The 25852-nt window shown below is 47.3% G+C and overlaps 1 protein-coding gene across 19 annotated transcripts in view; it reads right to left on the reverse strand.

Annotated features, from left to right (window-relative positions):
* Positions 1-25852, reverse strand: part of rasal2 (RAS protein activator like 2) — a 551722-nt gene that overhangs the window by 34348 nt on the left and 491522 nt on the right. For all 19 annotated transcript variants that reach the window (XM_038795091.1, XM_038795089.1, XM_038795092.1 and 16 more), the window contains one exon: positions 9491-9635. In XM_038795091.1, coding sequence (XP_038651019.1) covers positions 9491-9635 — 145 coding nt within the window. The remainder of the gene's footprint in view (positions 1-9490; positions 9636-25852) is intronic.

The following is a 25852-nucleotide window of genomic DNA, read 5'->3' on the forward strand; positions in this document are numbered from 1 at the left end:
CCACTGACAAAAAAAGTGACAAAACTAATCCCACCTCGCAGCCAACACATCCTTAATTAATTGAAGAGTCCACAATCCAATAATCCTGCTTTATGGGATGCAAGGGTGTAGCAAGAAGCATCAAAATAATGCTGGATAGTTTTTCAAATATTAAAGACCAATCTGTCAGACCTTGCATTCTCCAGAAGGTTAGAATTACATACTGCTGACCAACTGGTCACTTCTGTATCTCATGGGTAGAACTATCTATGGTCACACAGATAGCAAATGTACTATACTTCACTAAAGCTTTATGGGTCTTAAAATTTATTTACTTGGTCACATAATAATTACATTACATTAGACACCTGTAGTTCAGTCGCCACAGGAACATATACACACAGTACATGTCACTGAGGAGTGCTTCCTTACAATCAGGGCTTGTGATAAACATGTCTTGCAGCCAGTATTTGATCTGCTTATATGAAGGGTTTAGAAGGAAGTAAACTAATTGAATTTATTGGGGAAAAGACAATTCGGATTTGTATTCCAAGTCAAAGGGAATCTCAATCAGGGTAAGTAGAACATTTATTGAAAATTAACAAGAACATAAGCACAGGCTGGTCGAGAGACATAAATTGAAATTCCCTTTGTAAAATAATTAATTAATTAAACATTAAGATGGCAGGGCATCTTTATAAATTGCACGGCTACAGAATGTGGGAATTTGTGGACATTACTGTGATCCAAGGCAAACGTGCCTGCAGTAAGTGTCTGTGGTTGGAATAACTTCGGCTCAGAGCCATTGAGCTGGAGGCTAAGCTGTAGACACTGCGACACAACAGGGAGGGGAAATGTTACCTGGACACTTTGTTCCAAGGGTCACACCCCTTAGACTAGGCAAAAATTTAGAGTTGGTGAATGGATTTGTTTATTGCCACGTGCACCGAGGTACAGTGACAAGTATTTTTCTGCAAGCAGCTCAACAGATCATTCAGTACATGAAAAGAAAAGAAAATACATAATAGGGCATCACAGGGTACACAATGTAACTACATAAACACCGGCATTGGGTGAAGCATACAGGGGTGTAGTGTTAATGAGGTCAGTCCATAAGAGGGTCGTTTAGGAGTCTGGTGACAGCGGGGAAGAAGCTGTTTTTGAGTCTGTTCCATGCGTGTTCTCAGACTTCTGTATCTCCTGCCCAATGGAAGAAGTTGGAAGAGTGAGTAAGCCGGGTGGGAGGGGTCTTTGATTATGCTGTCTGCTTTCCCCAGACGGCGGGAGGTGTAGATGGAGTCAATGGATGGGAGGTAGGTTCGTATGATGGACTGGGCTGTGTTCACGACTCTCTGAAGTTTCTTGCGGTCTTGGGCCGAGCAGTTGCCATATCAGCCTGTGGTGCAGCCCAATAGGATGCTTTCTATGGTGCACCTGTAGAAGTTAGTTAGAGTTAATGTGGATATGCTGAATTTCCTTAGTTTCCTGAGGAAGTATAGGCGCTGTTGTGCTTTCCTGGTGGTAGGATCAACATGGGTGGACCAGGACAGATTTTTGGAGATGTGTACTTCCAGGAATTTGAAGCTGCTAACCATCCTTGGCTGGTTTAGCTCAGTGGGCTAGACAGCTGGTTTGTGATGCAGAACAAGGCCAGCAGCGCGGGTTCAATTCCCACCCCAGCTTCCCCGAACAGGCACCGGAATGTGGCAACTGGGGGCTTTTCACAGTAACTTCATACTTGCGACAATAAAAGATTATATTATTACATATCCCCATTGATGCTGACGGGGGGTGTACAGTACTTTGTTTCCTGAAGTCAGGGCCGGCCCAAGGCACCGGCAACTCGGGCAGTCGCCCGGGGCGCCATGTGCTAGGGGGCGCCAGAGACTCGGGTCCCGCGCATGCGCAGTTGGGCCGGTGCCAATCAGCGCATGCGCGGTGGCCGCCCTCCCCCGCCCTCACCCCGCTCTCGGCCCCCCCGGGCCCCGCCCCCCTACGGCCCCGACCCCCCCCCCCCCCCCCCCCCCCCCCCCCCCGAAGGGCGCCGAAGTTCAGCTTGCCCGGGTCGCCAGCAACCCTAGGGCCGGCGCTACCTGAAGTCAATGACCAGCTCTTTAGAGGTATGTTAGAGGTAGGAGGGTGTGACTGTGAGTCAGGCAGTTATGGGGAATTGACATGTAGTGTGGGAGGAGCCTCAGCCCCTGACTTTGTCCAACAGGTACAAAGGGCTTGTCACATGTGTGGGTGAGGGGAAGGACCGCAGTGGATGAACAGACTGACCATGGCACCATGATGAAGGATGCCATTTAGGGGGCTAAGAAAGAGAACATGCTGCAGATAGTATAGTCAGGAGGATAGATATCATTCTCTTCAGCAGTGGCTGGTTGTGTTACCTGCTTCGTGCCAGAGTTAAGGACTTCACCTCATTGCTGGAAAGGAACTTGAAGTGTGAGTGGGAGGGTCCAGTTATTGTGGTTTACATGCGAACTAATGACATAGGTAGAACTAGGAATGATGTTCTGCAAAGTGAATTAGAGGAATTACGGCCAGATTAAAGCACAGAACATCAAAGGTAATTTTTTCCGTATTGTTCCCTACGCCACCTGCGCAGAGGGTAAAGCAGATTAAAGAATTAAACGCATGGCTCAAAGAGTGGTGTGTGAAGAAAGGGTTTTGATTCCTGAGACACTAGCATCGGTACTCAGGGAAGACTGAGTTCTTCCTCTGGAATGGGCTCTACTTGTACTGGGCTGGCACCAGTGTCCTGGCTAATTGTATAACTAAGGCTGTGGACACGGCTTTAAACTATGAAATGTATTGGGTGGGTGGGGGTGATTTAGAAATCCAAAGAGAAAGTTTGAGGCATCAGAACAGTATCGCGATGTGGATAAAGGCACACCGCCCAAGGAAAATCTTCAACTTTTACCACGGCTCGCCTCGGTGACCCTGGACCAGTCTCGGCCCTGTACGCTCTCCACCGCGACGACGACTGTACTCATCAACGGACACAAAACATCCTGCCTGATCGACTCCGGGAGCACAGAGAGCTTCAGACACCCCAACACGGTAAGGCGCTGTTCTCCTCCCATACACCCAGTTAATCTCCCTGGCCTCCGGGTCTCACTCTGTAGCGACCAAGGGGTTCTGCATAGCGAACCTCACGGTCCAGGGAAGGGAATTAAAACATTTCCGATTCCACGTCCTTCCTCACCTCTGTGCTGCCACGCTCCTAGGGTAAGACTTCCAATGCAACCTCCAGAGCTTAACCTTTAAATTCTGCGGCCCTATACCCCCCTTCACTGTCTGCAGCCTTGCGACTCTCAAGGTCGAGCCGCCTTCCCTTTTTGCGAACCTCACCCCAGATTGCAAACCCATCGCCACCAGGAGCAGACGGTACAGTGCCCAGGACCGGTCCTTCATTAGGTCGGAAGTCCAGCGGCTACTGAATGAAGGTATTATCGAGGCTAGCAACAGCCCCTGGAGAGCTCAATTAGTGGTTGTAAAGACCGGGGAGAAGCACAGGATGGTCATCGATTATAGTCAGACCATCAACAGGTATACGCAGCTTGATGCGTACCCTCTCCCCCGCAATTCTGATTTGGTCAATGAGATTGCACAATACAAGGTCTTTTCCACGGTGGACCTCAAATCTGCCTACCACCAGCTCCCCATCCGCCTGGAAATACACTGCATTGGAAGCAGATGGGCGGCTCTACCACTTCCTGAGGGTTCCCTTCGGCGTCACAAATGGAGTCTCGGTCTTCCAACGGGAGATGGACCAAATGGTTGACCGGTACGGTTTGCGGGCCACGTTTCTGTACCTCGACAATGTCACCATCTGCGGCCACGACCAGCAGGACCCCGACACCAACCTCCGAAAATTCCTTCATGCCGCAAAAATCCTTAATTTCACCTACAACAGGGACAAATGCGTGTTCAGCACCGACCGTCTAACCATCCTCAGCTACGTAGTGCATGATGGAGTTATGGGCCCAGATCCCGAAAGCATGTGCCCCCTCATGGAGTTTCCCCTCCCCCACTGCTCCAAGGCCCTGAAACGCCGCCTGGGATTTTTTTCATATTACGTCCAGTGGGTCCCCAATTAGGTGGACAAGGCCCGCCCACTAATCCAATCCACGGTTTTCCCCCTGTCGGCAGAGGCCCGCCAGGCCTTCAACCGCATAAAAGCGGACATCGCAAAGGCCACGATGCACGCAATCGCCGAATCCCTTCCATTTCAAGTCGAGAGCGACGCATCCACCCTCAACCAAGCGGGCAGGCCCGTGGCCTTCTTCTCACACACCCTCCATGCTTCAGAAATCCATAATTCCTCCGTTGAAAAGGAGGCCCGGGCCATAGTAGAAGCTGTGCGGCACTGGAGGCATTACCTGGCCGGCAGGAGATTCACGCTCCTCACTGACCAACGGTCGGTTGCTTTCATGTTTGATAATGCACAGCGGGGTAAGATAAAGAACGATAAGATCTTACAGTGGAGGATCGGAGCTCTCCACCTATAACTATGAGATCTTGTATCGTCCCGGGAAGGTAAACAAGCCTCCTGATGCCCTATCCCACCAGGAACTGCCAAATCTGCGCGGAGTGCAAGCCGCACTTCTACAGGCCAGAGAAAGTACACCTGGTAAAGGCTTCCAGTCCCTTTGAACGCCTCAGAATGGACTTCAAAGGGCCCCTCCCATCCACCGACCACAACACATACTTCCTGAACGTGATTGACGAGTACTCCCGGTTCCCATTCGCCATCCCCTGCCCCGACATGACCGCAGCCACTGTCATAAAAGCCCTCCACAGTATCTTTACACTGTTCAGTTTCCCCGCCTACATATACAGCAATAGGGGGTCCTCCTTCATGAGCGATGAACTGCGTCAATTCCTGCTCAGCAAGGGCATTGCCTCGAGCAGGACGACCAGTTATAACCCCCGGTGAAATGGGCAGGTAGAGAGGGAGAGCGAAGCGGTCTGGAAGACCGTTCTACTAGCCCTGCGGTCCAGAAATCTCCCAGTCTCCCGCTGGCAGGAGGTCCTCCCCGATGCACTCCACTCCATCCTATCACTGCTGTGTACCACAACAAACGAAACACCTCATGGACGTCTCCTTGTCTTCCCTAGGAAGTCCTCCTCCGGGACCTTGCTCCCAACCTGGCTGGCAGCTCCTGGACCCATCCTGCTCCGCAAACACGTGCGGGCGCAGTCGGGCCCATTGGTCGAGAGGGTCCACCTCCTTCACGCTAACCCTCAGTACGCCTACGTGGCGTACCTCGACGGCCGACAGGGTACGGTCTCCCAACGGGACCTGGTGGCCGCTGGATCCCCACCCACACCTTCCCTCCCACCGGCACACCCCACGGCTGCCCCTTCCCACGTGGATCAGTTTTCCCAGTGGTCCCATCTAGGGGTGATGAAGCTACCGAAGAAACCGAAGTCACGCTCCCTGAGTCACGGATGCCCGAGCCGGCGCCTGCATCACCACCGAAACTGCGACGTTCACAGAGGACGACCAGGGCCCCCGATCGACTAATTGCTTCATTTTGATATGTACATGTAACTAAATACTGAAATAGTTTTGACATGTAACAAGGCAAAACACTGTACCACTGACGGGTACCACCATAATCTCAACCTCTACCACTGTATAACGCAAGACCACCACCCCCGCCAGACTCTTTTTTTTTAAACAGGGGGTGAATGTGGTAGTCGGTATTAGGGGTATTACGGTACCCAGGTTGAGGCAGTAAAACCATTGGTGTGGGAGGTACCTGAGACAGCAAGATCATTGGTGAAGCCTGCCTGCTGGTTCCACCCAGTAAGGCGGAGTACAAAAGTCTGTGTCTCCCCAGCTGCTGCATTCTGTACCTGCGCTGCTGGGGGAAACATCTAGTCCAATAAAGCCTTCAATTGTCATCCAATCTCGTTTCTGGAGTCATTGATCGAGCATCACATATTTCAATCACCCATAAGAATTTTTAACTTAAACAAAGCCAATTACATAGGTATTAAGGGAGAACTGACTGAGATTTAATTGGGTAAATAGAATAAAAGATACGGTGGTAAATGAGCAATGAGAAACATTTGAAGAAACAATTCAAAATATTCAACAAAAATACATTCCATTGGAAAACAAAATTCCATGATTCTATGAAAAACTCAGCATGAAAGATGCATCCGATGTTTACTTAGGAAATTAAGGATTTAAAGTTTGCAAAATGTAACAAGTCTGAGGATTGGGTGTGTTTTAGAAACCAATAAAGAACCACGAAAATATTGATTTAAAAAAGGGAAAAAAATAGAACGAGAGTGAAGGGAAGCAGCTATTTCTGATAGATAAAAGGGTAATTGCTTCAGCCATTTTGATGCAAATACTAAAGCCAGTTTGAAATCCATTTTAAAATGGATTTCATCGTAAGACTTCAAGCATAACCTTAGTCACAAAACACACAGCTTGCAAGTAACAAAAAGCACAGAATTTGAAACATCCACAGGCTTGCTAGAAACAAATGCAACATATCTCCCGAAAAGTTAAATTGACATTATAAACTGTCCATTGTTCTAATGAACAATGGTCATAATAAGCACCCTGACAACATGAATCCACCGTTGTTCAGAATATGAATAGTAAAGCAGTCATCAGAAAAAACAGTAGAAACCAGAGCTGATTAAAAGTGTAGATCACATTCCAATACACAACAGACATCTAAAAATGCTACATATCCATAGCTACATTGCATATTGATGATTGACAACTAACCATCCAACCAAATGCATTTGAGATTCATCCAAGCCAATCAGCACATTACAGGGGTAGAGGCAGGAGAAATTATCATGGGGAATGAGGAAATGGCATTGAACAAATATTTTGTGCATCATCTACTGTGAAAATCCAAAATAAAACCTGGACCTGATGGCCTACACCCTAGGGTTCTAAAAGGCATATCTGCAGGTTGTGGATGCATTATTTATGATTTTCTAAAATTCCTCAGATTGGGAATGGTCCTGTCAGAATGGATGCTGGAAAATGTTACACTGCTTTTCAAGAAGGAGAGGGGAAACAGTGAGCCTAACATCAATTATTGAGAAAATGCTGGAATTTATTATTAAGAAAGTCCTAACAATGCATTGTATGATTAGAAGTCAACATGTTTTTACTGTAGGAAAATCTTGTTCAACAGATTTATTAGAGTTTGTTGAGAGTGTAACTAGTAGGGTAGAGAAAGAGGAGCCAATAGATGAAGCATACCTGGATTTCCAAAAGGCATTCGATAAGGTGCCAAACAAAAGATACGGCCATTAGACTGAGGGGTAATATTTTGCATGGTTTAGAGGATAGCTTAATAGACAGAAAGAAGAGAGTGGGCATAAATGTTGTTTTTTCAAGTTGGCAGACAGTGAATAGCCTCAGCTATTTCCAATCCATTTTAATGACTTAGATGAAGAAGCAAAGAGTAATATTTTCACATTTACTGATAATACAAAGCTAAGTGGAAAGGTAAGCTGTGGGGAGAACTTGGAAAGGCTGCAAAGAGGCACAGGCAGGTTAAGTGAGTGGGCAAAATGATGGTAAATGGAGTATAATGCAGGGAAGTATTCACTTATTAAGGATAGAAAAGCAGATTTAAAAAAGATGAGAAACCTGTAAGTATTAATCTTTAAAGAGACTTTGATGTGCTCATACAAAAAACGCAGAAAGCTAGCATGCAAGTACAGCAAGCAACTAGGAAGGCAAATGGCATATTGGCCTTTATTGCAAGGGGATTGGAATACAGGAATAAAGAACTTGCTACAATTATATGGGCTTTGGTGTAATCACACCTGGAATAGCGTGTGCCATTTTGGCCTCAATATTTAAGGGAGGAAATACTTGCAGTGAAGGTGGGACAGCAAAGGTTCACTAAATTGGTCCTTGGGATGAGGGGGGTTCTATGATAAGAGGCTGAGTAAATTGGGCCTACATACTCTGAAATTCAGAGGAATGAAACATACAAGATTCTGAAGGGATTTGTTTTTTCCCCATTAATCTTTCACGGGATGTGGATTTCGCTGTCAAGTCCAATATTTGTTCCCAACCCCTAATTGCCCTCAAACTGAGTGGTTTGCCAGGCCATTTCAAAGGGTGGTTAAGAGTCAACCACATTGTTGTAGGTCTGGAGTTACACGTAGGCCAGATCAGCTTAGGATGGCAGATTTCCTTCCCGAAAGGACATTAGTGAATTGATAGTTTCATGGTCACCAACACCAAAGCAACTTTCAATTACAGATTTATTATTTTTCAAGTTCTGCCAGCCAGAGCATTAGCCTGGGAGTCTGGATGACTAGCCTAGTGACATTACACCACAGAGTACTTACTTGATAGGGTGGACATGGAAAGATTGTTTTCGCTGGTCGGGGAATCTAACACACGGGGGCACAGTTTCAGGATAAGGGGCCGATCATTTAGGACTGAGATGAGGAGAAATTACTTCATTCAAAGGGTTGTAAATTCTCTATTCCAAAGCTTTTGAGTGCTCCATTGTTGAATATATCTGAGGCTGGAATAGACAGATTTTTTTTTACAACAAGGGATATTGGAGTGGATAGGAAAGTGGAGTTGAAACTCATGATTAGCCACGATATTACTGAGTGGTACAGCGGGCTCCATGGTCCATGTGGTCTACACCTGCTCCTAATTCTTGTGGGAGGAGAATAAACAGCTGAATGTTAGTCCCTTCAGTGCAGTTTACGCCCTGTTGAAAAGCACATGCTGCAACTGTGTGCTTTGGAAGTTTATCCCTACTCAAGTGTCTTGGTTGATAATAGAATGTGCAACAAAGTAAGTCGAGCAGATACCCTGCACATCGTGCATCACTGTAAAATGATACGAGCAACTTAGCAATACAAAAGATGGTGCAGTGTGCCAGCAGTTAAACTTGCATGAGTTCAGACCACCTTGAGCAGGTTGTGTAACATCATATGGGCTAAACATCAGCTACAGTGAAATTGCAGCCAATAGAAAGTACACCTTCAAAAGTAGAACAGTGCCAAACAATGTACTTTCCCATTTACCTAGCTGTGTTCAAGGAAAGTGGGCTGTTGTGTATTCTCTTGACCATCTTTACGATGTAATTGAAATGTGGACATTGAAATGAAATGAAATGAAATGAAAATCACTTATTGTCACAAGTAGGCTTCAAATGAAGTTACTGTGAAAAGCCCCTAGTCACCACATTCCGCCGTCTGTTCAGGGAGGCTGGTGAGGGAATTGAACCTGCGCTGCTGGCCTGCCTTAGTCTGCTTTAAAAGCCAGCTATTTAGCCCTGTAATAAACCAATGGTAAACAAACAAGAGATCTGCGCACACATGCCTGGATACAGATGTGCATTGCTTAGCCTTGCTCGGGTTCAACAGAGTGGAACCAACATTTTACACCTCACACCAGCCTATTAGAAACCACCACTCTCCCAAAGCCGTTGCACTACAGCATCAATAATCAAACAATCCAGTGGAATCAGTGAACACTTACCTAAGGCATCGTGGAGGTACTTTTGCCCGACAAGCTTCAAATACTCCTCTATGGCTTTTGTTGCTAAGGTGTTTTCCCTGAAGAGAAGAACATCATGTTCCCCACATCGATCCACCTCAGACATTACCAAGTCTGTAAGGAAGTCCTGAAAGGAGTCATAATTAAAAGCTTGAATGCTGGGTAATAGCTCATGTTCGAAACTGTAATGAAAAATAAAGTCTTAACTGGCAAGAACACTTACTCACTGCTACAAACACGAGTGATTAAGGGGAATCTGTGGAGGCAGTTTAGGGCAGCATAATAGTGGCTATTATGGTGATGTATGCTTGGACATGAAAACCAAACATTACCACTGTGATCTTGGCAATTATAAAACTGGATAATCTTTAATGACATGATCCTTTTATATTTAGTGTCTAACAGTTAAAATGATCAAAAAATCTGATCAGTAAATCTGAATTTAAGACAAATATATGTACGATATATAACTTTGATCTAAGAATATTTATTCCCAGCATTGATAATTATTTCCTGGTCCAGAATTGCTGTATTGGATGATATTGACACAATATCTCAGTACCTTATCTTGCCCAAGTTTAACATCAATTTAATATTATCACTGAGTGACCAGTTATCAATCAGCAGACATGGGAAATTTTCACTATTCATTCAATCAGGAGCAAAGGACAGCAAGCACCCTTGGATTCCCTCCTTTCAACTCAGATGGACAATCCCAACTATACACCACATAGAATACACTGAAAATAGTAAAATACAATGAAGACGGGAGTTGCAGCATCAGAGACTCCACAGTCAGAAAGAATGAAAGGATAAACATTAATCTTCCTTTTTATTTTGGGCTGTGTGTGATGTTAACGAGCTGGTGTGGGTGGTTTTACTGCAGGTATCGGCTTGCATGAATTACTGAGGCTGACAGTGTGCTGCAGCCAAACTATCAACAGTGATATAGTAATTAACCTAGGAATTTGTCAGTCATAAATAAGTCAATGTATCTCAATCACAGTGCCAAGCAGACTTCTATTTCTAACAGGTATCAGGTAAACAAAAAGATTGCAAATGACAGCAAAGCAACGAGATATCAATAAATTACTTTGCAAGAAATTGATTTTTTTTAAAAGTGGCAGCACACTAGCACACAGCGTCACAATAATGCCTTCTACATTTCTCAGTTACTGTGAGATGCCATTCAGTAAAACGTGGAAGGGATAAAACCGGGCATTTGTTCTGCTAGCTTTTCTGGCTTGCACCCACCTCCCACCACTGAGCCCAGGTGCAGGCTCGATGCACCTCAACAATCTGCTTGCTCTCCGTGACGGAGGAATTTAACTGATGAGATATAGCTCCAGGTTATTCATTCTTAACGAGCGTTTACACGCATTAGGTTTGTGTAAATTTTCTGAGGCTCCAAAATAAACACTCCGGCACACCTCCAAAGGTTCAGAAGTTCTAAAACAGGGAGTCACGAGAGAAATTCAAAGTTAATCCACTAGAATTACAACACTGAATTATTTCTCTCAGAAATCACAGGAGTGGTTTAGGAGGATTAAATTGCCAAATTTCTATTAACTTTATCTCTGCAAAGAGGAGGAAAATATTTAACTTAAAGCAGTGTGCTCAAAGCCTCAAATTTCTATGATGGAAAGCAGTTCCAGTCTTTTGGCCTTAATAGGATTTTTAAAAAACTACTTTTTCTTAAGAGAACAGAGCACGTTGCAGTGCTGTTCAATAGAAAGCAACTAGGAGAAAAGATCAGATGGAGAGTCAGAGCATCTGGGTCATTTGCTGATTTGATCATACAAGTGTGCTCACATGTGCTTAATGCATGAAATGAAAAATCAGTAACAGCAGTAGCATTTGTAAATGTGAGCAAACTATGCCAGGGAACTTCTTTTTAATTCTTCATGAAAAAGCTGCAGTGAGATGGGTAACATACATAACACAATTAAGAGACTGAATTATGCAATGATATATTCTGGTAATTGGTGCACAATATAAAATACACAAAATAGAAGCGCACAATATGGAAAAATGCACTATAAAAGGATAAAGTAGAGGGTTACATGACTAGGGTGCCATATATTGGTGCATTGAGAGTAGCGAACTGAACTATTACGAGCCTGAACACTGTCCTGCTGGAAACTGTGCAAATGTGGATGGCAGGCGATGTCAAGACTGAGCTTGGCTATGATGGCTACTCCCAGCTCAACAACATATTGACCTTAACATTTAGAATGAAAGGTCATAAATATACGCTGGGCAGCACGGTGGCACAGTGGTTAGCATTGCTGCCTCACGACGCTGAGGTCCCTGGTTCGATCCCGGCTCTGGGCCACTGCCCGTGTAGAGTTTGCACATTCTCCCCGTGTTTGCGTGGGTTTTGCCCCCACAACCTAAAGATGTGCAGGGTTGGTGGATTGGCCACGCTAAATTGTCCCTTAATTGGAAAAAATGAATTGGGTAATCTAAATAAATAAATATAGGCTATGGGGCAGTAGATTAAGAACTGAAATGAGAAGGAACTACTTCTCGCTGAGAGTGGCGAATTTGTGGAACTTGCTGTCCCATAATGCAGTGGAATCGGAGTCATTAAATTAAAATTAAAAGAAGGAGAAAGATATATTTCTGATAAAGAATGGGTGAAAAGAATATTGGGAACAGGTAGGGAGGTGGATCTGAGACAAGGAAAAGATCCACCATGATCTGACTGAATAGCAGAGCAGGCTCGAAAGGCCTCTGCTCTAATTCCTCTGTAAATTCCACTTTGGTGCAGTGCTATTTGGTTGCCCGGCATGGGTGTTGTGGGGGGGGGGCGCATTTGAGCTGGGGTGACGAGGTCGGCGATTGTTTCAGAGGCCTCGGAGATCAGGACGCCATTTAAAAATGACAAACTGATCTCTCGCTACAGTGGGGAATTCCAGCAAGTGGAGTTTCCCATTATACAAAACGGGGCTATGTGCATCCTCGGCCGCATTTCACCCCTTATACAATATGTTTCTCGACACTGTGAGTGCTGGGAAACACACGGCTAAATGTTCTTGCGAGGGGACTTTGTTCCCTTTTGGGAGAGTCGCGTCCATTTATTTGTGCTTGTGTTTGGTTGTCTCAAATGGGAATTCTTCATTGGCAAAACATTTGAAAGAACAGGCATCACCAATGAGACAGGGAATAGTCTAACACACAAGTCCCAACTGAAGGCCTGGTGATTGCAATCAAAAAGGAATCCTCATGTTGTACTCGCCCAACTGGGGCTAATTGTAGTACACAGAACCAACCTACAAACCGTCAGGGCTACATAAAGAAAAATGAAAGGATTTGCATTTACATTATGTCACACACAATGTGCTTCATAACCAATTAAATATTTTTTGAAGTATTATGACTGTTGCAATTTTGGAGACGCAGCAGCTAATTTGCACACATCAAGAGTCGAGGGTCATCAATGTTAAAATAAGCTGATAATCATTTTTAATGATGTTGGTGGATGAAGGAAAAATAATGGCAGGGATACTGGATAGAATTCCCCTGCTTTTCTAAATTGTGTAGTGGGATCTTATACGCCCTGTCCATCTCAGGGCAACTTCCAAACTCGTAACCTCTGCCACTGAGAAGGGCAAGGGCACCAGATGCATGAGAACACCACCACCTGCAAGTTCCACTGCAGCCCACATGCCATCCTGACCATTCCTTCACTGTGACTGGGACTAAAACCTAGAAATGCCTTTCAAATAGCAATGTTCCAAGAAATACCTTCAGTGTTCCAAGAAGGCAGTTCACCACCAACTTCTCAAAGGCAATTAGGAATGGGCAACAGTTGCTGCTCATTGCCCATGAAAGAATTTAAAAGATGGAACCTTAGTTTAATATCTTTTAAAAAGATATTGTAATTCAAATTTTATACAATACAAGATAATAAGAATAAACAGAATTACATACATAAAAAACTAACACATAAAACAACCCCTCGCACAACCTAAACCCTCCCCCTTCCCTTCTTCCCGCTTAACAACTAACAGTTAATTCCTTGAAATAAACAATCGGCATGGTGGCTCGGTGGTTAGTACTGCTGCCTCACGGCACTGAGGACCCAGGTTCTATACCGGCCCCGGGTCACTGTCTATGTGGAGTTTGCACATTCTCCCCTTGACTGCATGGGTCTCACCCCCACAACCAAAAATGATGTGCAGGATAGGTGGATTGGCCACGATAAATTGCCCCTTAATTGGAATTTTTTTTTAACAAAAGAAATAAACAATAAACTGTACAACCCCTCAACTGCTACCATGACGGTGTACTTGACTTTCTCAAGTTACAGAAACTCCATCAGGTCTCCCAGCCACACCAAAGCGCGATATGGAGATGCCAACCTCCACCCCGGCAGTGGAAGTTTGGGCAATCAGCGAGGTGAAGGCCAGAACATTGACCCCCGCACCTGCCTGCAGCTCCAGTGAGTCTGACACCCCAAATATGGCCAGGACATGGCTCCAGCTCAATCTTCAGAATTGCGACATGGTGCTGAAAAAGGAGACCCAGAAATCTACGAGCTTGGGACAGGACCAGAACATGTGCACCTGGTTATGTGGACCTTGGGCAGTACTCACACCTGTCCTCCATCCCTGCAAAGAAGCGGCTCATCCTGGCCTTGGTCAGGCGCACCCTAAAAACTATTTTACTATGGATCAAATCAGGACTTCTGACGGCGGCATGTGGAAGTTGCACAAAAGGTGGTTCCCACCCAAGTCCCCTTGCCCACTGGAAAACAGGCAAGAATCACCCCGGACTTTTTCCTTGAAGGTCCGGGGTGATTCTCCGTTTTCCAGCGGGCTAGCAGAGCCTCATCTCTGGCTGCTGGTGGGACCCTGCTAGCCAGATCGCACGGCCACACATGTGCACGGCGGCCGTAAGCGTCCGCGCATGTACGCGGCAGCCCACCTCGGCGCGGGCACCGCCGACATGGCAGAACCACACAGAGGGCCCGCGTGGAGGAAGGTAGGTCCCTCCCAGATCGTGATGGCCCGCCGATTGGTGGCCCCCAATCATGGGCCTGGCCACCGCTGAGGTCCCCCACTGGAGTCAGATACCCCCTGCCCCCACCAGGACCGCCACTGCGGCCGCGGGTCCCAGCTCCCGCCAGGTGGTACCACATGTAAACCACGCTGGCGGGAGTTCGGCCGGTCGATCGTGGAGAAGCGTGGCCCCCGACCAATGCCGCGTTGACCGCATGTGTGACACGGACAGAAATTTGCGAATCTCAGGGTGGGGCCTCAGCGGTTTTTTGATTTCTTTTACCTGTTTTTCGGGGGATTTTTGTGTTTTAACCCAGATGGCTAAACTGCAAAATGGTTAGTTTCTGTTGATGGAGCTATGTCGAAAATTTCATTGAAAAAGCTCCATGGAAAGAAACCCCAGGCTGATCTTCTGGTGAGCGAATCTGAGGGAGAGAAGATGGGGTAGGTGGCTGCACCCATCACGGTAGACATACTAGCTGTGGTGATGGCGCAAGAGATAGAGAAGTCCAGGAAGCAGATGGACAGGCAGTTTGGTTGGCAAAGAAAGGAATTGAAGGAGTCTTCGAAAGGCACCACTGAGCAGGCATTGGGCCAAATACTAGAGCAGCTGGGTAAGACGTCAAAAGCTGTGAAGGAGCAAGGCGAGATGCTGAAGGACATGGAGAGGGCCTTGTCACGGCTTGAGGGGCAGCTCTCCTCGCTGGAAGCAGAGTTACTGCTCGTGGCAGTGAGAAACAAGAGCCTGAATGCAAAAGTTGAGGACCTTGGAAATAGGTCAAGGCCAAGAAGAACCACAGTTCGGATCTACAAAGACATTGAATCAAGCTGGCAAAAGGCGTGCAGCTTCAACAAGGTGAAGGTGGTGTTCTACAACAAAGGAGTGCGATTTGAGATAGCATATCTGGCAAGACTATTTCATGATGGACTCGAAAGATTTGGGGGTGGGATTCTCTGACCCTCCCCGCTGGATTCACACCCGGCGTGGGGGCGGAGAACAGCCGTTCATGCCGGAAATCTGATGTGATGGCGCTTCGCAAATCTCTGCCAGTGCCACACGCACGGTCGACGGGGCACTGGTCAGGGGCTACGATTCTCCGCGGTCGGCCGGCCGAACTCCCGCCAGCGTGGTTTACATGTGGTACCACTCGGCGGGAGCTGGGACCCGCGGCCGCAGTGGCCGGTCCTGGTGGGGGCGGGGGGTATCTAACTCCAGGGGGGGTCCTCAGCGGTGGCCAGGCCCGTGATCGGGGGCCACCGCGATCATGGAGGGACCTACCTTCCTCCGTGCGGGCAGGTCGGCGGTGCCCGCGCCGCGGTGGGTCACCGTGCGCATGCGCGGACGCTTACAGCCGCCGTGCACATGCGTGGCCACCCGATCTGTGGGTTGTAAAACAGGTGATTGATATGGCATTTCTGGGGAAGGGAAGCACAGCAAGGGTGCTGGAGTTTAGACACTTGGGTATGGAGGACGGGCCAGGGGGATTATGTTTTTGCTTTCTGTTACCTTTTTGTGCTGGGAACCTGGGTGGGGGTTGCCTCACTCGTAATAAGGAATAGGCTAGTGAATGCGAGTGGAGTGGGGGTGGGCGGGCTGCGACTTTTTGGTGAGGCACCATGAGTCTAGCTTATTTGTTTGTTTGGGGGAGGCGGGATTAGCTGGGGCAACAGATAGTCTGCAAACTTGGGGGGGGTTGGGGAGTGCAGAGAGCTAACAGTGACCAGGGGATTTTTTTGTCTCATCATTTGGGTGGGGTTGGTGGCCATCTTAAGTGGGCATGGGACCTAGGAATCTGCAATGAAAGGATGATTCATCATGGTGGTAATGGCTAAGTCGAAGGTGGGGGTGTGAGATCCCCAACAAGGTCAGTCATCTGGAATGCATGGGGCCTGGTGGGTCTGTGAAAAGGGCGAGGGTTTTCTCTCACTAAACTGAAGTCGTTGGCCCCTTCCGGCGAAGGTGCTTTGTGTGTTCATGGAAGAGATGGGGTGTGGACCCATGGCATGTATACATCCTGGGGGTAAGAGTCCTCGTTTGACCCCCAGTGCACAAGGTGTGCTCGAGAATAGATTACTTTGTTATGGATAGGACTCTTCTCTCTGCGGTGAGGAAGACAATATCAGCTGTGGTTATATCTGACCATGCTCTGCATTTGGCGGGCTGGACGCAGCGCATGGCATGGACGTCAGATGTGCGGTATTGCAGGAGGGCTTTCAGAGCCATAGGGGAATATGTGGAGTTCAATGGGAATGGGATGGTCTCGTCCTCTGTTCTGTGGAAGGTGTTGAAGGCGGTGATTAGAGGAGAGATCATATCATAGAAGGCATACATGGATGGGGAGATTAAGCAGAAGCGCTAGAAGTTAGTGGATGAGATCTTGGCGGCAGACCACATGTATGCCAGTGACCCAACTCCGGAACTCCTGGCATGCAAGAAAATGCTCCAAATGCAATTCGACCTGCTGTCTATGGATAGGGCAGTGCGCCAGCTAAGGCATTTGAGGGGGGTAGCATTTGAGCAAGGCGAGAAAGCTAGCCGTCTCCTGGCTCACCAGCCAAAATGGCACTTGGCTTCGAGGGAGATCATCCAGATTAGGGATTTGGGAGATAGTTTGGACAAGGTGAACAGGGCATTGAACCTTTTACGAGGGGTTGTATAGGTCAAAGCTGCCAGAGGATGAGTCGGGAATGGCAGAGTTATTAGAGGGCCTGGAGTTCCTCAAGGTGAGGGAGAGATTGTGGGAAGAGCTGGAAGCACTGGTAGGTCTAGAGGAGGGTTGAATAGCATTGGGACAGATGCAGACGGGGAAGCCACTGGGGACAGATGAATTCCCGGTGGACTTTTACAAGACGTTTGCAGACCAGCTGGTCCCGTTGTTGTTGGAGATGCTTAATGGCTCCCTGGCATTGGGTGCCATTCCTGAGGCGCTTGGGCAACTGTTTGTACCTATACCATAAGTTTGGGGTATTTTCGGTTACATAGGGGACGAGGCAGGGGTGTCCTATGTCTCCCCTTCTGTTTGTCTTAGTGACTGAGCCATTGGCCATTGCCCTGAGGGCCTCAAACAAGTGGAGTGGGATAGTTAGGGGTAGTATGAAACACAGGGCATCATGTAGATGATCTATACGTGAAGGATCCGAGGTCAGTTACGGGAGACATGAGTATACTGAAGAACTTTGGTTCCTTCTCTGAAGACAAGTCAGTATGCCGGGGAAGGAAGCCGGTCTTGGGGCATTGCCTAGTCGGGACTAGCTTTCGGTATTTGGGAGTCCAGGTGGCTCAGGATTGGGTTTGGCTCCGTAGAGTGAATTATACCAGCCTAGTGGGAAGGGTGAAAGCTGACCTGCAAAGGTGGGACAGCCCCCAGTTGTTCTTGTCTGGCAGGGTACAATCAATCAAGATTCCTATTCCTATTTCGTTATTTTCTGGTATTTCCATCGAAATGGAAATTCCTTATCCCCAAGGTGCCTTAACCGGCGTGGATCTGCCCCCTCCCCCCATCTCCTCCATAAATGCCAACAAAGCAAAGCCTTTGCGACCCCTGAAGGGGCTAACAAATTTGGCTGAGACCGTTCAAGTTTCGGGTTCACAACACAATTCAAATTCCCCCCCACCTCCCACTTATCATCTGATGTGTCCAAATTTGGTACTGCCGTCAACAATCTCCTCAGGAATGTTGCGTCGTCCCAATTTGGGGTGCACACATTGACCAACACTACTATCCATCCCACGTCTATTATAGGCCAGGGTTAGAGAACACCAAAGTATCATGGAGTGCACCTGACCCACAACTTTTAACTGATTTTGGTTATGGGGAGCACAAGGGCCTACTTTACAGGTGTGATGCAATAGAGAACTAAAAGTATTTTTAAACAAAAACAATGTGCATTCTAGAATCCAGTTAACATTTTTATAAACACACAGTAAACAGTTTATCAACTACCAACACAAATAATCCCCACAGATACAATACTCTTTCGATAACCCTTAATAACTTTCCAAACAACATCCATAAGGGCTAAAAACCCTTTTTAACAAAGACAGTAGGTTTGCATTCCCTACAGAAACAGGTATTTGAAATCATCAAGTGATCTGGAGACATTCTTTAGATTGCAGAGAGAGAGAGATCAATACACACCCTGCTTGGTTTGAATACAGCTCTCCAAACTGAAAGCGAAATTCTATACAGAGCCAAAAACAGCTCCCAGCTCAAAGTGAAAGTAAAAAGCAGAACAGAGCTCAGCTCCACCCACACAATGACATTACTGCAGCCACTTAAGAAGACAAACATTTCTTAAAGTGACATTCACATGACACCTCCCTGATCTGCCACAGATCTTACCGGAGAAAACTAACCCTTCGTTAATTAAAATTGCCACACCCTGGGCCTTGCTATCAAAGCCTGAGTGAAACACCTGGCTCACCCAGCCCCTTCAGAGCCTAGACCAATTTGTCACCCTCAAGTGGGTCTCTTCCAGAAGCCTTTAAATTCTTCAGATAAGAGAAAACTATCAAACATTTTGCAGGGCCCCACCAAACCCCTAACGTTCCACGTGACTAGTCTGATAGGAGTCTCCCACTCCTTCCTCTCGTCAGCTATTTCCACTGTGAGGAATTATCCTATCCTCATTCCCAGAGCCAAGGCCCACCCAAGGTGGCCATCGACCCCACCCACTAGGTGAGGCAAAGAAAAAACTCTGATCACCGTCAGCATTTTACGCCTTCCCTTCCCCTAACTCAAGATCCAGTAGACTACCTCCCATTGAACAATGCTCCATCCTTACCAACCCTCTCCCTCCTCCAAGCAAACACACTAGGCACATCGAGACCTGTCATGCCCAACAGGCCGCAGCCACCTCCCTCCCGTTAAATAGCTTAACTCTAACTACGAGTGAGGTAGCCGCTCCACCAGGGCCAATGCCCGAAGAATAAAGAAAAGAGCCAGAAACTCCCCCGCCCACTCCCATCGTAAAAGAATAATCAAAACCTTTACAATTCTGAACCTGCCTCTTTGGGCCATATATTGTCCACATTGCTGCCTTAACCATTCCCCCCCGACTACTTTGGCCCCTCCATCACTCCCCCAACAACATATACACTCCAATACAGAAAAATAAACCCCAGTAAACCAAACATATATACAAGAAACTGAAACATCCCCAAATACTCCCATCCATCAACACCCATTAATGTCCTATTCAACCCCTTTCAATTAAGTCCAAGTCATTGTTCCTTGATAAAAGCCTCTGCTTCAGGGTGGCACTGTGGCTAGCACTGCTGCCTCACGGCTCCAAGGACCCGGGTTTAATCCAGGCCCCAGGTCACTGTTCTTGTGGAAATTGCACATTCTCCCAGTGTCTGCATGGGTCTCACCCCCACAATCCAAAGAAAGGGCAGCACGGTAGCATAGTGGTTAGCACAATTGCATGACAGTGCCAGGGTCCCAGGTTCGATTCCCTGCTGGGTCACTGTACGGAGTCTGCACGTTCTCCCCATGTCTGCGTGGGTTTTCTCTGTGTGCTCCGGTTTCCTCCCACAGTCCAAAGCTGTGCAGGTTAGGTGGATTGGCCATGCTAAATTGCCCTTAGTGTCCAAAATTGCCCTTAGTGTTGGATGGGGTAGCTGGGTTACAGGGATAGGTTGGAGGTGCGGGTTTGGATAGGATGCTCTTTCCAAGGGCCGGTGCAGACTCAATGGGCCAAATAGCCTCCTTCTGCACTGTAAATTCTATGATTCTATGTGCAGGGTAGGGGGATTGACCACAATAGATTTCCCTTAATTAGAGAAAATCTGAATTAAAAAAAAAAAATCTTTCGCTTCCTCTGCCATCTAAAAAAACCTTTTGAGTTACACGTAACTCTCAGCCTTGCTGGGCACACCACACCAAAACGCACTCCCCTTGTAAATAGTACCAACTTTGCACGATTAAAGACCGCATACCTCTTTGCAAGCTCTGCCCTGACATCTTGATAAATTCACATTCTGTTTCCATCCCACCTCACATCTCGGTTCTCTTTGGCCCATTTCATGACCCGCTACTTCTTCTGGTAGCTGTGGAAACGAACTATCACCACCTATGGCAGTTCATTCACCTGAGACCACTGCCAGAGTGATTGGTGGGCCCTATCCAGCTCCGGATATCATCACCCACCCCCCTAAACAACTTTGCAAACATCTGGCAAAGTACTTGGTTGGCCTCAGGCCCTGCACCCTCTCCAGCAACCCCATGATCCTGAGGTTCTGCTCCTTAACCTGTTCTCCAGGTCCAAGGACCATTCACCCTCAGAGCCTCATTCCTCTCCTCCACCACCAGCATCTTAGCTTTCAGTGAGGCTATTTAGTCATAATACTGCGACAAGATCTCCTCCACCCCCTTAAACACCTCTCTATGCTCTCTCATGGCCTCCAAGTTCCTTCCCAACTTCTCTCTTATCAGGCCCAACGCATCCTCAATGGACCTTTTGAGAGTCTCCATCATTTCCCTTCCTACCTTTCAAAATGTTTGCTGAATTGTTTCTCAAATTCAATTGCCATTACCCAGTCAGCGTTTCTACTGATAGGAGCGGCTTCACCCATTGAGGTTGCCTCCCCCATCTTTCCTCCCAATGACCATCGCAGTCTCTCTGGCTCCGTCAAAGGACCACCACTCATACCGTTCTTTCCAACAGCCCTTTTCAGAGCTTTCGATATCCTTTCCCCAAACACAATTAGATGGTTTGGGTTTGTCAAGCAATTGTCTCCGGGAACTGGGCAAAAGGACCAAAAAACAAGGACTCTATCGGGAGCTACCTTATGTGTGACCTTCTCCTACATGCCACCACCAAAGTCGCCCGTTAGTTTAATATCTTGGCTTAAAGCTGTCACTTCTAATCAGTCCAGTATTCCCACAGTACTATAAGCAAATGTCAGCCTAGATTAAAGGCTCAGATCTTTGAACTCATTATCACACAGGATATGCATTTACCAATTGAACATTTGCTGTGGATAGGATGGTTGATCTTACTGTCAATGGTTACGAACGACTCAGATATACAGTATGAGTGTGCACGTTCCATCACAGCCTCCTGACAGTTGCCTGACCTGGGGCTAGGCTCTGAAACACAGCTGCAATAGAGTTTCCATTATAATTACACATTCCACTTAGTGATGAACACAATCACTGTGACCTTATTCTGGTAAAGGTTCTTTATCTTCTGGGTTTTAACAAGCATTCTCTTCTGAAGAGAGGAGCAGCTACAATTGTTTATGATTAGCCCACCCTCTTCCATGGGGACAAAGAAAGAGAAGAGATTTTAAAACCTACAAAAAGGAATCACGAACCTGAACCTCCGTAACATATTGCGCTAGGTACAAATTAAATAATCAAAATTCTGGAAAAGGGAGCGGAAGAGAAAATACATTGATTCATGACCCAGAAATCGCTTCAATTGCTGTATTTTGTGCATACCAGCTAAAGTTGGCCCATTTGTATTCAGTATTCTGTTGCAGGGAATTACATTCCTGACTTAAACATTCCCAGAAAAATCGCTTGAATCTGATAATTTTAGCTAAGTCAAGCTGTACACAACAATGGATTTCAAAATAATTATTTTGATGACTTTAACATTTTAATTTGAAAAATAATAACCTTCTGTTCCAAAAAAAAGTTGAGAATGTCCATATTAGCAATTGAAGCCTTGCTGCTTTGGGCATCCTTGCAACATTTCAAAGCATAATAACTATAATCCCATCCTTCATGAATCCAATTATCTGGTTCAACTACACCCTACAAACAACCATATTGCATTTTTAGGCATTTCCCCCACTCTCTCCAGTGAGTTTTTCTTTATCAGACAGCCGTAATACCAACTGTCAGCGGACTAATTATGGTGTGCTCAACCAATGTCAGTTAAGCAGATCACAGATCAGCACGGTAGCACAGTGGTTAGCACTATGGCTTCACTGTGCCAGGGTCCCAGGTTCGATTCCCGGCTTGGGTCACTGTCTGTGTGGAGTCTACACATTTTCCCTGTGTCCCGTGGGTTTCCTCCGGGTGCTCCAGTTTCCTCCCACAAGTCCCAAAAGAAGTGCTATTAAGTAATTAGGTAATTTAGGTAATCTGAATTCTCCCTGTGTACCAGGGCAAGCGCCGGAATGTGACGACTCGGTGATTTTCACTGTAACTTCATTGCATTGTTAGTGTACTCCTACTTGTGAAAATAAAGATTATTATTATAAATAATTTGTTACACCTCCTGGGACTGGTCTCCCAGTACACCAATAGACACGGTGGCACAGTGCCAGGGACCCAGATTCATCCTTGGGTCACTATCTGTGTGGAGTTTGTATAATCTCCCCGTATCTGCATAGGTTTCCTCTGGGTGCTCCGATTTCCCTCCCACAGTCCAAAGATATGCAGGTTAGGTGGATTGCCCATGTAAAATTGTCTCTTAGTGTTCAACGGTTAGGTGGGATTACGGGTTTGCAGGGGAGTGGGCATAAGTAGGGTGCTCTTTCAAAGGATTGGTGAAGACTTGATGGGCTGAATGGCCTCCTACCAAACTGTATGGATTCCACGATTAACTTCCCATGTGAGAAAGTTTTAGAAGCACTTTACAGAATAAATTACTATTCCAAGCATGCTTTCTGCCATTAAGCAATGAAATAGAGTCAGAGGTGTAGTGCTACGCCACCCTCAACATGTGACCCCCCCCCCCCCCCCCCCCCCCAGCTCCTTCAATATGATGCTGTCTGCATTGTATCCCCATCAGTGACTGACACAAAGCCTGTGATGTGGGGAGCCTCTATCCTCATGACCAGTCCCTGCCAACAGGGGTATCACAACCTGTGTTAGCAATAGGTTCTGTGCTGCCCCCCCCCCCCCTCTCCTCTTTGTCCCTGTAGGGTCACAGTGGGAGTGAGAAAGGGATGTGTGCTGGGAGCTTAGCAACAGTGTTTTGTGGAACCTGGGCCAGGATGGATGGGATCAGGGATAAGTGGACAGGCAGGGCTTCGATCTAGCTCATGATACTCAGGGGTGGGCTAGCTGATTGTGTCACTGGTGAGGCTTCTATTCCGAGAGGTCCGGTGCGCCATGGAGGTCTCCAACGGCCAGGGTACATGTATCCTTTGTATGTAGTGGGCTCTGCCATTCCTGTGCTGTGGGGCAGTGCTTCGAAGGTGTGCACTAAGGAGTGCCAACACCTGATGGGCTGGTCAATGAACATGGCCACACCCATTCCCTTGTATGAGGGTTTCTAGAGGGGTGGGGTGTTCCCCCATGACCAGAAGCCCTCTGAGCATAAGAATCATAGAATCCCTACAGTGCAGAAGGAGGCCATTCGGTCCATTGAGTCTGCACCAGCCCTTGGAAAGAGCACCTCCACCCTGACGTTTTTAACAATAAGGGGCAATTTAGACATGAGGAGAAAGTGCAAACTCCACGTAGTCACCCGAGGCTGGAATTGAACCTGGGACCTTGAAACTGTGAGGCAGCGATGCTAACCACTGTGCCACCGTGCTGCCCAAATACAGAATGCAATGAGCAGTCAGCAGTCTCAACAGCAGCCAGGAAGGAGCCTGTAAGTTCCAGCTAAGGGTCGGTTTTAAATTAAATAATGCAGCAATGGGGGTCTGAGCCAGGCTACTCCGATTTCGAGTACACACCCCGAGTCCACGCATTTGCCACCATGTCTTTCTTTGCCAGTCCCTGAGGTCCAAACAGCAAGCTGAAAAGTTCTTAACTTATTGCTCCCCATCAACAGCCATGGTGCCCAGGCCCCGCTCGTAAATACTTACATCAATCCACGCCCGCTTGACTCCTGACCGAGCGAGGTGGAGCATCGCGGAGGGTTTGAGCATCCAGTGCTCAACTCATTAATTGTAGTCAAATGGATACAAATCGCAGATTTGTATGGGGCTGCCGGTGCTGGGCATGATGGAATATTCTCCATCCAATCATGAATCTTGTTGCCATCATCAGGCTGCGCACAATCCTGGCCAATATCGATAGACACTCCCCTAATCACCATGCTAATTATAGCCTCAAAAAAATCCAACTGGATCAGTCAGGCAAGACCTACCATTCAAAGCAATGCAGATTTACAGTTTAGCTGGAACTTGTCTAAGTGCTCAGTTACTCTGATGATGGATTCCAGGGTCTTTCTCACAAATTGTGTTAAACTGTCAGGTTACCTGGTTTCTCCTTCTGTCCTTTTTTAAATAACGAGGGAAATGTTCAGTTTTCCGATCTAAACTCTGAATGGCTCAGTGAATTTACACAATCAGCAGGGGAAGAAATTAAGATGCATTTAAAAGAGTAATAGAAGTTTTTAAAAGGGTGACCAGCAGCATCATGGGATTTGTTTGGGCGCATGGCACCCCGAGGGTGAAGAGGGTCTTCTTGGAGCGGAGTAGAGATGGGGGGGGCTGGCGTTGCCCAACCTCTCGGGGTACTACTGGGCGGCCAACGTGTCGATGGTGCATAAGTGAGTAATGGAGGGGGAGGGGGCAGCATGGAAATGGGTGGAGAGAGCGTCCTGTGGGGATACAAGCCTGGGGGCCCTGGTAACGGCGCCGTGGCCGCTCCCTCCCACGAGGTATACCACGAGTCCGGTGGTGGCGGCTACCCTCAAGATTTGGGGACAGTGGAGGCGACATAGGGGAGAAGTGGGGGGCTCGATGGAGGCTCTGTTAAGGGGGAACCATAGGTTTGTCCCGGGGAACATGGACGGGGGATTTCAGGGATGGTATAGAGTGGGTATTAGACAGCTGAGGGACCTGTTTATCGATGGAAGGTTTGCGAGCCTGGGGGAGTTGGAGGAGAAATTTGTGCTCCCGCCGGGAAACATGTTTAGATATCTGCAGGTAAAGGCATTTGCTAGACTGCAGGTGGAGGGATTTCCTGCGCTCCCCACGAGGGGGGTGAGTGACAGGGTGCTCTCGGGGGTCTGGGTCGGGGAGGGGAAGATATCCGATATCTACAAGCTTATGCAGGAGGTGGAAGAGGCGTCAGTAGAGGAGCTGAAAATGAAGTGGGAGGGGGAACTGGGGGAACAGATCGGAGACGGGACATGGGCTGATGCCCTGGAGAGGGTAAATTCTTCCTCCTTGTGTGCGCGGCTTAGCCTCATTCAATTCAAGGTGCTGCATAGGGCCCACATGACTGGGACGAGGATGAGTAGGTTCTTTGGGGGTGAAGATAGGTGTGTCAGGTGCTCGGGGAGTCCAGCGAACCATGTCCATATGTTCTGGGCATGCCCGGCATTGGAGGAGTTCTGGAAGGGGGTGGCGAGGACGGTGTCAAGGGTGGTGGGATCCAGGGTCAAGCCAGGATGGGGACTCGCGATCTTTGAGGTT

The sequence above is a fragment of the Scyliorhinus canicula genome, chromosome 4, assembly GCF_902713615.1.
Source record: "Scyliorhinus canicula chromosome 4, sScyCan1.1, whole genome shotgun sequence".
Classification (NCBI taxonomy): domain Eukaryota; kingdom Metazoa; phylum Chordata; class Chondrichthyes; order Carcharhiniformes; family Scyliorhinidae; genus Scyliorhinus; species Scyliorhinus canicula.